This window comes from Sorex araneus, chromosome 1 (genome assembly GCF_027595985.1).
Source record: "Sorex araneus isolate mSorAra2 chromosome 1, mSorAra2.pri, whole genome shotgun sequence".
In the NCBI taxonomy this organism is placed as follows: Eukaryota; Metazoa; Chordata; class Mammalia; order Eulipotyphla; family Soricidae; genus Sorex; species Sorex araneus.
In genome coordinates this window covers 9780833-9793572 of record NC_073302.1, presented here as the reverse complement: position 1 = coordinate 9793572, position 12740 = coordinate 9780833, and the positions used below count along the sequence as shown (strand labels likewise).

Here is a 12740-nt window from a genome sequence, read left to right as displayed (position 1 = left end):
TTGGTGGTGGAATATGTGCACTGGTGAAGGGATGGGTGTTCGAGCATTGGATAAATAAGACTTTTTTTTTCACGAGACATGATAATTTTTATTTCAAACTATGAAGCATTAACGTGATTTGTTTCTCAGCAATAGATGTGGAACTGCAGAGAAACAGAATTTTAGATAGTGTTCTCTCCAGTAGCATTGGCAAACTCACTTATCCATTCTAACAATTTCTTCACAAATCTTCAGGCTTTTACAAATATTTATATACTATTTTTTATCTTATTTGTAAAATATATTGGGGGACCCCCTTTTTTTAAATTTTATTAAATCACCATGTGGAGGGTTACACAGTTCTCAGAATTATGTCAGTTATACAATACTCAAACACCCTTCCCTTCACCAGTGCCCATATTCCATCACCAACCACCCCATTATATCTCCCGTCCCCTCCCGCCCCCCAGTCCCTTGTAAGTGATAAGTTTCACTATGTTTACGCTTTATCTTGGTTACATTCCATGTTTCAACACATAACTCACTATTGTTGCTAGGGTTTCCCCCAAAAAAAGAAAAGACAGTCCTACTGTCAAGGAAGCATTTGATAGCTCTCCATTGCTGAGAATGTAGAGATATTAAGTCACACTGTTTGTTACATAACTTTTCTATTTTTCCCCCCTCGTCCCGCGCCACCGAGTTCACGCCTGTTTAGTAATCACCACGCTGCCTGACAAAGGGAAAAAAAAAAAAACGAATATGATGGTTATTTCCCGTCATCAGCCGGCGTGGGGCACTGGCTTAGTTGATAGTCTGGTAGAATGTCTGCAAGCAGTTTCTGGAATCAAAAGTAATATGCTGGTATTGGCCCCGGCTCGAGATTGCACCAGCGTCCCGCTGTTCCAAGTACATAATAATTTATTCCCTTGTATCCCATTCCCAGGCCACCAGGTCCATGTCAGCTTAATAGACATCATATTATGGTTAACACCATGCCTTGTTTCTTCCCGAGAAAGAAGGATATTTCTTCTCAGCCGGCGTGGGGATATGGCTTAGTTCAGTCTATAGAGATGGCTACCACTTTGATTGCCTTCAATATTTCAGCAAAAGACTTACATTTCTTGTTAGGATTTCCTACCAAAGTCCAACCAGTTAAAAAGGAACCATTTCATATAGGTGATGACTAAATGACATTAGGTCGCGGGGCCATGGCAGCGGCCTCACGGCATTGAATTTCTGTATAAAGTCCAGGGAAAGTACAGCCAGAAATTACACGTCACTACAAACTTTAACCCTATTATGGTCCCCCCAAAGTCCAACCCGTTACAAAGGAAACATTTCATATTGCTGATGATTAGATGACATTAGGTTGCGCGGCCGCGGCAGCGGCTGCGCGGTTTTGGATTTCTATATAAAGTCCAGAGAAAATTCTGCCTAAAATTCTATCGCTACAATCTTTTACCCTTCAACAAAAAACTCAGTACTATTGTTTGGAGTTTCCCCCGCACGGTAAGCCCTGCTAAAAAGGAACATTTACACGTTGCAGACAATCAAGAGATATTAAGTCGCACGGCTGCTATCACAGCCGTGCGGTTTTGGATTTCTATATGAAATCCACGGAAAATTCTTTTGGTAATTGCATCACTCGCTGGCGGCGCCTGGGCCAGTAGCTCCGAGCACACCGTTTGGAGGCATTTTGGGGGCGCTGCTCGTGTCCAAAGTAGTTCAGTTGCTTCCGGGGTCGATCTCGCGCATGGCAGAAAAGAGCGTACCCACATGGCTCTGTGCTTAAATATCGGCACAGGGCGGATCCGGAAGTCCCGCCCCATCGGCTTTCCCGGGCTTCCTGCATAGTCTAAAAACTGGCTGTTGCCGAGAGTATTTTGCCCTTATGGCAGAGCCTGGCAAGCTACCCGTGGCGAATTCGATATGCAAAAATCAGTAACAAACAGTCTCACACTGGATACATTACTGGTGCCCACTCGCATAAACTGAGGAGCAACAGGATGACAGTGACAGTGACAGTACTACTGTTAACAAGATGTATATCTTAGAGAAAAACAGTATAAACCATTGTGCTATTATGTTACCAGTAGAAATTGAAATATAAATGAAAGAAAGAAACATGTATACTCTTTTGAAATAGTGTCGCATAAGTTTTTAAAGCAAGAGAATACACATTTTTCTCGAGTAAACCTGGAAAATTCTGAAGAATATATGTTATGTTGAGACAGGAAAAACTTTAAATAAATTTAATAAAAATAAATTCATATCAATATTTAAGAATAATTGTACAAAACTCAAAATTAATCAGAGAAATGCTTAACGAGATCACAAATATATGGAGATTAAGCAACATGGTCCTGAACAATAACTGGATTAATAAAAAAAAGGAAAAATGAGAAAAACCAGGAGACAAAGCAAATGAACATAATGACCTTCCTAAACTTTTGGGATGCAGTAAAGCTGAAAGTCTGAGGTCCTCCTTCCTCAGAAGAAAACTAAAACCATAAATAAATAACCTAGCTTTTTATTTTAAAAATTGCTTTAAATCAAAGCAAAACTCAACATTATAAAATAAAAATTTTTTAAAAACCCAATACAGAAAGTTTATTAAGAGATGGTTCTTTGAAATGACAAGCAAATTGACAAGTCTTTAGCAATAGTCAAAAAAGAAGAGCACTTCCATCCAAAAGCGGTCTAGGAGAGGACTTGAGGGTCTGGAGCAGACGTTTCTTATGGAGGAGGTTCATGTACACTTTCTAGCACTGCACATGCTCCAGGAACTTACAGGAATTAATCCAGGAGTATTTTTTCTAGGTATCACCACTTGTGCATCAATCCCCCAAAATAAATAATAGTAGGTTAGCCACTGGCAGTATAAAAGGTGATGTCCTGTAAGTCCTTTTAGCTCAGTTCCCTTATGCACTTGGTCCTACATTTCTGTCCAATACCAGCTCATCAGATTGCTGATATCTTGCATTTTATTAACTTTGATTCTCCCCTTTCCTAATGTAATAGAAATGTTCCTTAGCTTCAAATGTCCACAGATCTGACTTGTGTAGCGTTGAGATAATGAAAAATCTTCTCATTCATTGAATATGGAGAATTTCCACGAATTTGCTCATCATGATGCCTCACAGGAGGTTGTGAAACCATTTAATGTTTATATGTTCTTTGTGTTGATACCCCGGGAGCACTTAAACAACGGACAATTTTGGCCATCTTGACAATCTCTTTAAACTGTCCCTTCTCTTTCGGTATTCATATATAAGAAAGCCATGGATTTTGGGGTCTTGATTTTGTAGCCTGCCACTTTACTGTATGGACCTATTGTTTCTAGGAGCTTTTATGTTGAGTCTTTAGGGTTTTCTAAGTATAGTATCAAATTCCCTGCAAATAGTGATAAATTGAACTCTTCCTTTCCTACTATATGCCCTTGATATCTTTTTGTTGTCTTGAACAATTTTTTTGAATTCCTATTATATTATTACTTTTTCACTTGTCTTTTAAAATTAATTTTAGATTAAAATTTCTAGACTTGGGTATTTGAATAAGCTACCTGTGTAAACACAGGTAGGTTATTCAAATAAAGTGGGTCAAAGGCTTGAACTAAGAAAAAACTTTCATATTATAAGTTCTGTCTTTCCCTGGCTGAACAATTAAAAGATGGTTAAAGAAGGGACACCTTTGGCAGGTATCAATATTGAGACGACAGGAATGCTTGTATACACTAAAAGAAGCTTGTATAGACTAAAAGAACCTGACCTCTTTTGAACCCTACTAAATTTTCAGGATTGTACTAAGCTGTGATAAGGTATGAGACCGAAGAATAAGTTGCTTATCCTCTGTGCTACTGGGAAAAATTTTTTTTGGAGAGGGAGGGTCCAAGAATCATATGCAAATGGTCTCTCTGCAGGAAGTCTGAAAGTGGCCCAATCCGACCTCCAACATGTGGGATATGTATCACTATATGTTAGGATTAGAGGAAGCCTGTTAGATACAGAGGACTGATTTTCTGAATATTTGTATCTCGTAACTATGTCTATTTGTAGAGATACTTAGATCTTTATTAAGGAAGTAGGAGTATGTAACTGAGCGTGATAGGAACCAGTTGTCTGAGTGATTCAGTCACTCCAATTGTGTAGCAATATCAAGGATTCTATATGCATTATTCTTTTGTAGGAATATACCAAGTGATAGAAACAGTGAGCATGTGCTATGCATCTGAGTCCTTAAGCATGATTGACCTCACTGATACTTAATGAAAGCTTCATGATGATTGACTTTTTACACTCTGAATTTTACAACTGCTGGATCAAAGGTTAGGGGAAGTTACTTTACTTATGTAGCGTCAACAGTGAATGAATGTTGGATCCTGCATCCAGCCCTGGATACAAACCCATTAGCTCTTGTTGGAGCAGCTCAGCGATTTCTGCTTCGGCCTGAATTAAGCAGGCAGGGAACAGCCCAGATGCCCCTGATACCTGGGACACTCTCTCAGGTGGCCTAAGCAGGTCAGTCCCTCCAGCCTCTGCCTGGGCTATTCCCCAAGGTCTGATTGGACTGGAGGCAATTACTCTACTTTCTTTTCTTAACCAGGAGCTTAGGGAGATTGGCTTGCTCTTCTCCATAGATCTATAAAGTGGTGCTCTTCTTAACGTTCTGGGTATCAGAACAGAACGTTCAGGAGGTGAAGGGCTTATCTGATGCTTCTTTCTACTCTTTTTATTCTGATGTCTATGATAGCAGGTGGTGAGTCAGAAACTGGATGGGAAGGTACCTGAGCTACTCATGTGTGCTGAGAACAGAGTGAGGAGTGAGGTGTGCATCCAGGACAGCAATATGTGTCTCTGTGTGTTTAGAAATATGTGTGATTTGTGTATGAGTCTATGTGTTGATTCCTGTTGGTGTGATGTCAATATTTGTATGTTTCTTCAAAAATTGTGTTGGATGTGTGTGATATATCTCTTTGATAGAAAGGAAAATGGAGAAAAACACAAGGAGATAAGACGGGACATGGATGTAGACTGTGGAAGATGCCTGCTATACATGATTTGATTCTTTCCTCTCATTGGTCAGACAACACAGAGCCAAATAAATTTCCATTAAGTACATGAAGAGCAGTACCGAGTGTGATTTGGGATGTGTGGTTAAAACCTGCTCTGTTCTCCTTTAGTGACTTACATATTGTCCTCTGTGTGCAGATCTAATATTTAAATATGAGCCTGTAGTTTCTCATCAAACAAATTTGTTTCCAGCTACAGAGGGCAGTTTTCTAAATTTGCCAAAAATAAACATGGGCAAAAGTCTCAAAACACTTAGTAATATGAGATCTTGAATACTGACTTATTGAGTATTTCACTTATTATATTCTTTGTATTTGCTCATGTCTTTGTAAAACTAGTGGTGGTGTAAGTGAATGACTAGGTGGTGTAAGTGAATGACCAATCTCACCAATGCATATCTAATGGACTGTCAATAGTGATTACATTACTGCACTGATTAAATATGTTCATGTGTGTTTCCACCTCTATCACATAATACCTACTGTGCCAGTGCCTGAATATGTAATATTAAGATATTATCTAAAGTCTGATTCCTACATATCTGTATCTGAAATAATTTCCAGTTTCAAAGAGTAAATATTTGATCGCAATCAATACCAAAACTTCAAATGAAAAATGTACACAAATTATTTAATATCATGCCTGGCATACAATAAGTTCTCAAAGAAGATGAAGTATAACCTTTATCTCTCCCCAACTGTTGAAGTGTTATTGTGATCAAGATACTTATTTCTCCAATGTCTGAGTAAACATAGGTTAAAAAGCTAAGGAATTTAAGAAAACTCCTACACAGGCCCTTCTCACAAACTTGTACATGGCCTGACATTTCCACCGTATGCTGAGCTGTTTTCTGAGGTCTTGCCTGCATAGAATCTCCCACAATGGTCTGCTAATTTTCTTCTAGTTTCTTCCAGGGAGGACATACACAGAACATGTCCATGGGCATCCTGGCCTTGATGTAAGGCTCAAGTCACTGTCATTCCAGGTGGACACGAATCAAAATAGTCAGTGTCCATAAGTAATATACTGGTTCCTAGTGGACTTGTCCATATTCTCCTATACCTGAATACAAAGGTCAGTATGGTTCATTCTTGGCAGTATTTGTTTGGCAATTCTAACCTCAACCTTATAGCTTCTAAGGAATATTGAGTTTGGCGTCTGCCATCAGAAAGCTGTGGTCAAAGGCTTTCCACTTATGTCTAAATTATCAGGTTGTTCATATCTTTGAAATAATGCTGTCATATATATCATTTAAGTTGCCTTATATATCATAGAGCACCAAATACATATTTGTTTAAAATTAAAATGTTCAAAACACTGGGGATTATATGATTTATAAATATCATAACTTTAGAAGTGAAGTGATATTATAAAACATATCTGGTTACCATAACAAAAAGAATTATGAGAATTATATACAGAGGCTAGAAGATGTATTATCCCTAAATAATGTATTTTCATCTATGTAACTTATGAATGATGTAACTTTGCACATTGAGATAACATACCTATTGTCCCCAGTTATTAAAATGGATTAAATGCTGCTTTTTTGTGCTCTGTTCAGGTTTTATAAATAAAATTGTATATAAACTATGCACAAAACAGTAACAACAAGTCTCACAATGGAAATGTTACTGCTGCCTCCTCGAGCAAATAATGAGCAAGGGATGACAGTGATACAGTGATATAAATCCCTTGGAATGGTGTGTGCATAGTGTCTATAAAGGATCAATATCTGCCACTATTATCAATGTTAATAATAATTTTTGGTAAAAAAAATACTGCCTAGATATCTCTGACCAGGGAGGATCCAACAATTTTCAGGGTAGTAATTCTCTCCCAATGTAGTTTCATGTTATATTAAAGGTAAATGTTGAAAGTTATCTCCTGATGTTCAGGTATTTTGCTTTGTTTTACTTTGTGACACATCCTGCTGTGCCCGAGCTTACTCCTGGCAGTGTTCAGAGAGCCATCTGAGGTACTGGTATTGAACATCAGTATGATACACATGCTACCTCTCTGGATGGCCATATCTTTATGTTGTCACTGTCATGTCCCTGCCATCCTGTTGCCCATGGATTTGCTCGGTGGGCGTCAGTACGTCTCTGTTGTGAGAAATTTTGTTACTGTTTTTGGAATATCGAATGTTGTGTGGGGAGATACTCTCGGTAAGCATGCTTGGCACTCTGAGAGGCATGGAGGAATCGAATCCTGGTCAGCTGCGTGCAAGGCAAACACCATACCCGCTGGGCTATCACTCCATTTCACCTTTATGGTATCATAGTAAATTACTAAGATTTACAGGCATGACACAAGGTAAACGCTCATTCAACCATGTTATAAGACCATGTTAGGCCTAGGGAGCTTTATGCAGTACCTGGGACACAAAGATATAGTTTGATGCTTTTTTTCAGAGAAAAAGAAAATTTTCCTCCTGTTCAAAAAGGAAATCTGTTAGTCATAGTGAAGTGATATATCAATGGCGTCTGAATGATATAGACAATGGTTTATGCATCATCCAGTTTGACAAATAGAGAGGGGACTTGTTTCAATTTAACACTTTCATATAAAAATGGCATTATTATAAGGTTATGGCTATAAAAGTTTCAGACTTTTCTCTCTATTTCATTCCCAGCAGAAACATGAGCAGCATGAAAAGAGGTAATAGGACCACAGTGTCTGAATTTCTGCTTCTGGGACTCCCGATACCTCCAGAACATCAGGCTTTGTTCTTCATTTTATTCCTGAGCATGTACCTGGCCACGGTGCTGGGGAACCTGCTCATCATCCTGCTCATCCGGATGGACTCTCGTCTCCACACCCCCATGTACTTCTTCCTCAGCCACTTGGCTCTTACTGACATATGCTACTCATCTGTCAATGTGCCCAAAATGTTGATGGACATGCAGAGCATTCATAAGTCCATCCCCTATGCAGGGTGCGTGTCACAGATGTATTTTTACATATGGTTTGCTTGTGTCGAAAACTTTCTTCTTACATTGATGGCCTATGACAGGTATGTGGCCATCTGTCAGCCTCTCCACTATGCCACTATCATGAGGCAAGAGAAATGTGTCTCATTAGTTTCTGCATCCTGGATCTACTGTTCTCTCCGCTCTCTGTTGCACACCCTCCTTTTCGTTCAAGTGTCCTTTTGTGATGACATTACCATCCCCCACTTCTTCTGTGAACTCCCAGTTCTCTTGAAGATGAGCTGCTCAGATATCTCAGTCAATGAATGGGTTCTCTACATTGAGACTGGAATAATTGCTTTCTTGCCTTTTGTCACTATTGTGGGCTCTTATATTCGTATATGGGCCACTGTGCTGAAGGATCCTTCTGCTAAGAAATTCTTCAAAGTCCTTTCTACCTGTGGTTCCCATCTCCTTGTTGTGTGTTTATTCTATGGTACAATTGCAGAAGTGTACTTTTTCTCCTCACCATCCATCTCCAGTAATAAAGACATAGCTGCTTCTGTGATGTATATGATAGTCACCCCCATGCTGAACCCTTTCATCTACAGCTTGAGAAACAGAGACATTAAACAGGCCCTAAAGTTATTTGTTAACAGAATGAAGTCTTGTAGCTCCAATAACTTAATATGAATGCGTTTTCAAATATATATTAGTATAAACATGGAAGTTATTGTACATGGAATCTCTGGCATTCTGAGTGTTCTGATGAAACTGTCTTCAACCACATATCGGAGTGGTTGAGATTCTCACTTCACATTCTTCTGACATTCCTCAGACAGATTTCACAGACGGGGGATTTTCATACCAATGATTAAATTTTATGGTGCCATATTTCAGCTTGTTGAGTTTAGGAGTGGGAAATTGGTAAAGATGATAACTGGCAGGAATGAAAAAGAAGTTACTTTAAACTTCATAAAATGTGTTGTTCTAGTCTTGGAATATTAGTGTTGTAAAGTATGACATGTCCAGGAATACATTCACTCATGTATGAGGTTCCACCTGAGTGTGCAGGGAGCAGCCTGAGCTGCTGAAGCTTGGTCCTTTGGGCTCCTTTGACACCCAGATAACTATGAATCAGAGTAGACTTACCACGCAATTTGGGTGACTCTTGAGGATGTTATTTGGAGGTACAAATAGTAAAATATATTCGCATTAACTCCTGCAATTGAGATACCACTAAAGAAGACAAAGGCGGGCTTGCTGTTGAGGGCACTAGAGGGAAAAAACATTTTATTTCTTAATTTTTTTGTTAAAGCACCATGACTTACAATTATTTGTAGTTGAGTTTTAGACATATTATTTCCAGCCCTAACCCCATCACCAGTGTCTCTACCCTTCCCCAGGTTTCCCTCCATTTCCCTCCCACACCTCCAGACTGCCCCCTTGAATGGCACATTTTCAAGTGTGTACCTTGCAATTTGGATCTCTTACTTTCAGAGTTGTTGCTATATGATATGGATATTTGGTTATACCTTTTTTTGGAAGAGCGGCCCCTTGGCCTTTTGCTGATTCCTATTGCTTCCCGTGGAGACCCACTCCCTTCTTGGCAATACTTAGCTCTTCTTAGCATCAGCACAGCCATTTCGGAAAGAAGCAGCTCTAACCAGCGCTCAGATGAACCTGCCTCACTCTGCCAAACCATCAGTTGGACCAGACACTCTTTATGGGAATCAGCTGAAAAGGCAGAATTACCCTGCATGAAGTCAGTGGAGATAACTACAGAACTGAGTAAGGAAAAGTGTCATCAGGATGTTGTATTAGATGATCCGGAAACGCCCCTGTCTTCTTAGAGCACAAAAGGACCCTGGAAACAAGGGAAGGGTGTCCCTCCTACTGGAGGGCATGGCCCACATGGGTCAGCTTTCTCAGCCTTCTCAGCTTTTTCAGCTTCTGAACTCAATGCTTCTTCGACGTGTGACGAATAAACTTTATACCGCAAAGCTTATTGTTTTGTGTGTTCTCTCTGATCCAGAACCCTAACACTTCCCATCTAGCTCTACTCTTCAGTACTTTTGACTGTGTGTCTTACGTGAAAGAATTTATTGCACCCCAGAGTGCAAGGAGAGTAGGATGAATGCTCAATCTAGGTAATATGTATATTACCTAGGTAATATACATAATATATAAGAAGGAAGAACTTAAAATTTCTGTCTTGCCTATTTCCATGGATATAGATTTCCATGGAAATAAAACCACGGAAGGTGGATCTGGGATAAAGAATCTGGGGACCTTGAGATTACATTAAATCTCCTGGCTTTATACACATGATAATTGTTTATCTTTTTTTCATTTCTTCCTAAAACAGATATCGTATTTAATAGGTCTTATGTTTGGGGGTTCTTTGGAAGAAAAAAGTCTAATAGGAAAAAAGTACAGAGCTCTCAGTATGTGTGTTGCTAACCATAATTCCCAAATGTAGAGAGAGACTCTGGGGGAAGTTTTCTGCCAAGAGACATGGGGAGAATCAGGATGGGGGTATACTGGGGACACTGGTGGTGGAAGATGTGCAGTGGTGCAGGGATGAGTGTGTGATCATTATATGACTGAAACTTGTGAAAAACTAAGGCTCGCCTTGGGGCGAGTGCACTCGTGGGCTCTCCGGGCGGCTCTGTCTCACCGTCCATGTTCGGTGCCCTGGAACAGCAGTGTGTGAACTGGATCGGGACGGCCGGTGGTCAAGGAAAGGCGAAGGAAGAACGAGGACCATGCTGGTTGCTGATTAGTTACTGTTTATTTAATCTTTAATCTTCCATCTCCTGCACTCCCAGCTCCGGCCTCTCTCTGGATCTACCGCTGCCTCCTTCTCTAGTCTCTCCTCTTTTCTTGTCTCTCCCCCTCTCTCTCTCTCAACCCCTTTTACTCATCATGGCACTTCCATAGGGCACAATACATTGATGTCACCAAAGGCACCAAAAGATCTTAGAGGAAGAACATTGAGGCAACATAATTCTCTTGTATCTGCAGGCCATTAATCTAGAAGATACAAAAGCAAAACCTAAGCCTTCCTTGGGCTGAAAGCACACGGATTTACATCCCAAAGACTAGGCTAGGCCAGAGCCTGGAATCTACAATGTCAAGTCAGGCCTGGCAGCACCTAAAATCTGCATGTCAAAGACCAGCCAGGCTTCTAGTGAGAAAAGGGAAGCTGCCTCTGAAATTATCTCCAGAAGGCAGCTGAAAAAGGGGAAATATTCCAACAAAATTCAAACATGAAAGCTTTATAGCTGTATGTCATGTTGAACCAATAAAAATGAACTAAAATAAGGAAAAGTAGAGAGCTAATAAACTATTTAATTATAACTGTATAGAAAACATTTTAGCCCATTTACTGCTTCAGCAATGCAGTTTCTATAAAAAACAAGGTTTGCGAGAGCTATTACCATGGATCTCTTCTCTCTGAGAGGCCTGTTTCTTTAGGATCATATGTGCTGGTAATGGCCCTTAAGGTCATGGTTTCATGTCTAAATCAAATCAAATTGACACTTTTAAAACCTGTCCAGTAAGGTCATTTGCAGGGAATGAGACAAATAACCACACAGGGACTGTCCAAGCCTTAGGTCTCCTGGGCAGCCCATAGTGCTCTCATAGGCTGTTCTTTATTCAGTACAATATCTCGAACTTCTCCATCCCCTGAGCTGTTGTTGAAAGAGAGAAAAAAGGATAGTTGCTACACATATTAACATTCAATAGGTACATGAAGATCGGAGGCCAGGGTATTTTACTTAGTGATAGAAGTTATCCTTACCATATAAAGTCCCAACAGCTTCCTGTTCCATTTTTGTCCATGGTGTCACTCCATCTCAAAGACACTACAGAGTCTCATTCTATATTTATGTGGTACCTTTCCTGAAGCTTTTCCTCTATTCTATTCTTTCCTGTTATATTATTCTTTCCTGGGTGCATTTTTGCAACCCACTTGCATTCTAATAGCTAAATGACCTTATCTACCAGGAGTCATTTCCTTTTGGGTCTTATGTTCTGCAAAAAAGATAATGAAAGATTATCAAAGTAGGTAAATATTATCACTTTATCTACTTTCTACATTCAGTCCTTTTCCAAAATGATCATTCCCAACCATTATTGTCCTATTTTACCCTTCTCTATCCTAACTTCCCTTCAACACCCCCACCACCAGCCCATCCCCCCACCGATGCCCCCTTCTTGTGGCAAGTTTGTGGAGGGAAACTTGACTTGTTTTTGTATTCATGTATTGGAGAAAGACAACAAGTATTCTAGTACAAAGAACAATGGACTGACTTCTAGGGGCACTGATCCTCTCCATTAATGTCCTGTAAGGTGGACACTGTCTTATAATTGATTTATGAATAGTGACAATAGTATCACTGTGTGGAAGCTGAGAAACACGAAAGCACTTAGAAGAAGACTAGAAAATCACACCAGGGAAATTCGTTCACACATAATTTAGAAGAAAATTGGTCCATGACCAGGAGCAGGTCGTCAGTACTCTCTATACTTCTACAGGGACTGCAACTAGTAGTAGAGAAATAAGGATGTCTATAATAAAAATACATGGTTTTAAGAAACACAATAAAATACCCCTTGTTTACCGGGCATTGATTACAGGACAAGTATGTTGCTTAATAATGTTGTACATAGTCCAATTTAATTCAAAATAGCAAGGATTAGCTCCTCTTTCTTTACCAGTTGGAAACTGAACCTTAAGAAATTCAAATAAATACAGGCTGATGATTAGATT

The 12740-nt window shown here is 39.6% G+C and overlaps 1 protein-coding gene across 1 annotated transcript; it reads left to right on the top strand.

The window, feature by feature from the left end:
* Nucleotides 1-7690: 7690 nt before the first annotated feature.
* LOC101539523 (olfactory receptor 1J4-like) lies at nucleotides 7691-8653 on the top strand. Its single transcript, XM_012933797.2, has one exon. It carries the CDS (start codon nucleotides 7691-7693, stop codon nucleotides 8651-8653), a length of 963 nt encoding a protein of 320 aa, XP_012789251.2.
* Nucleotides 8654-12740: the final 4087 nt, after the last annotated feature.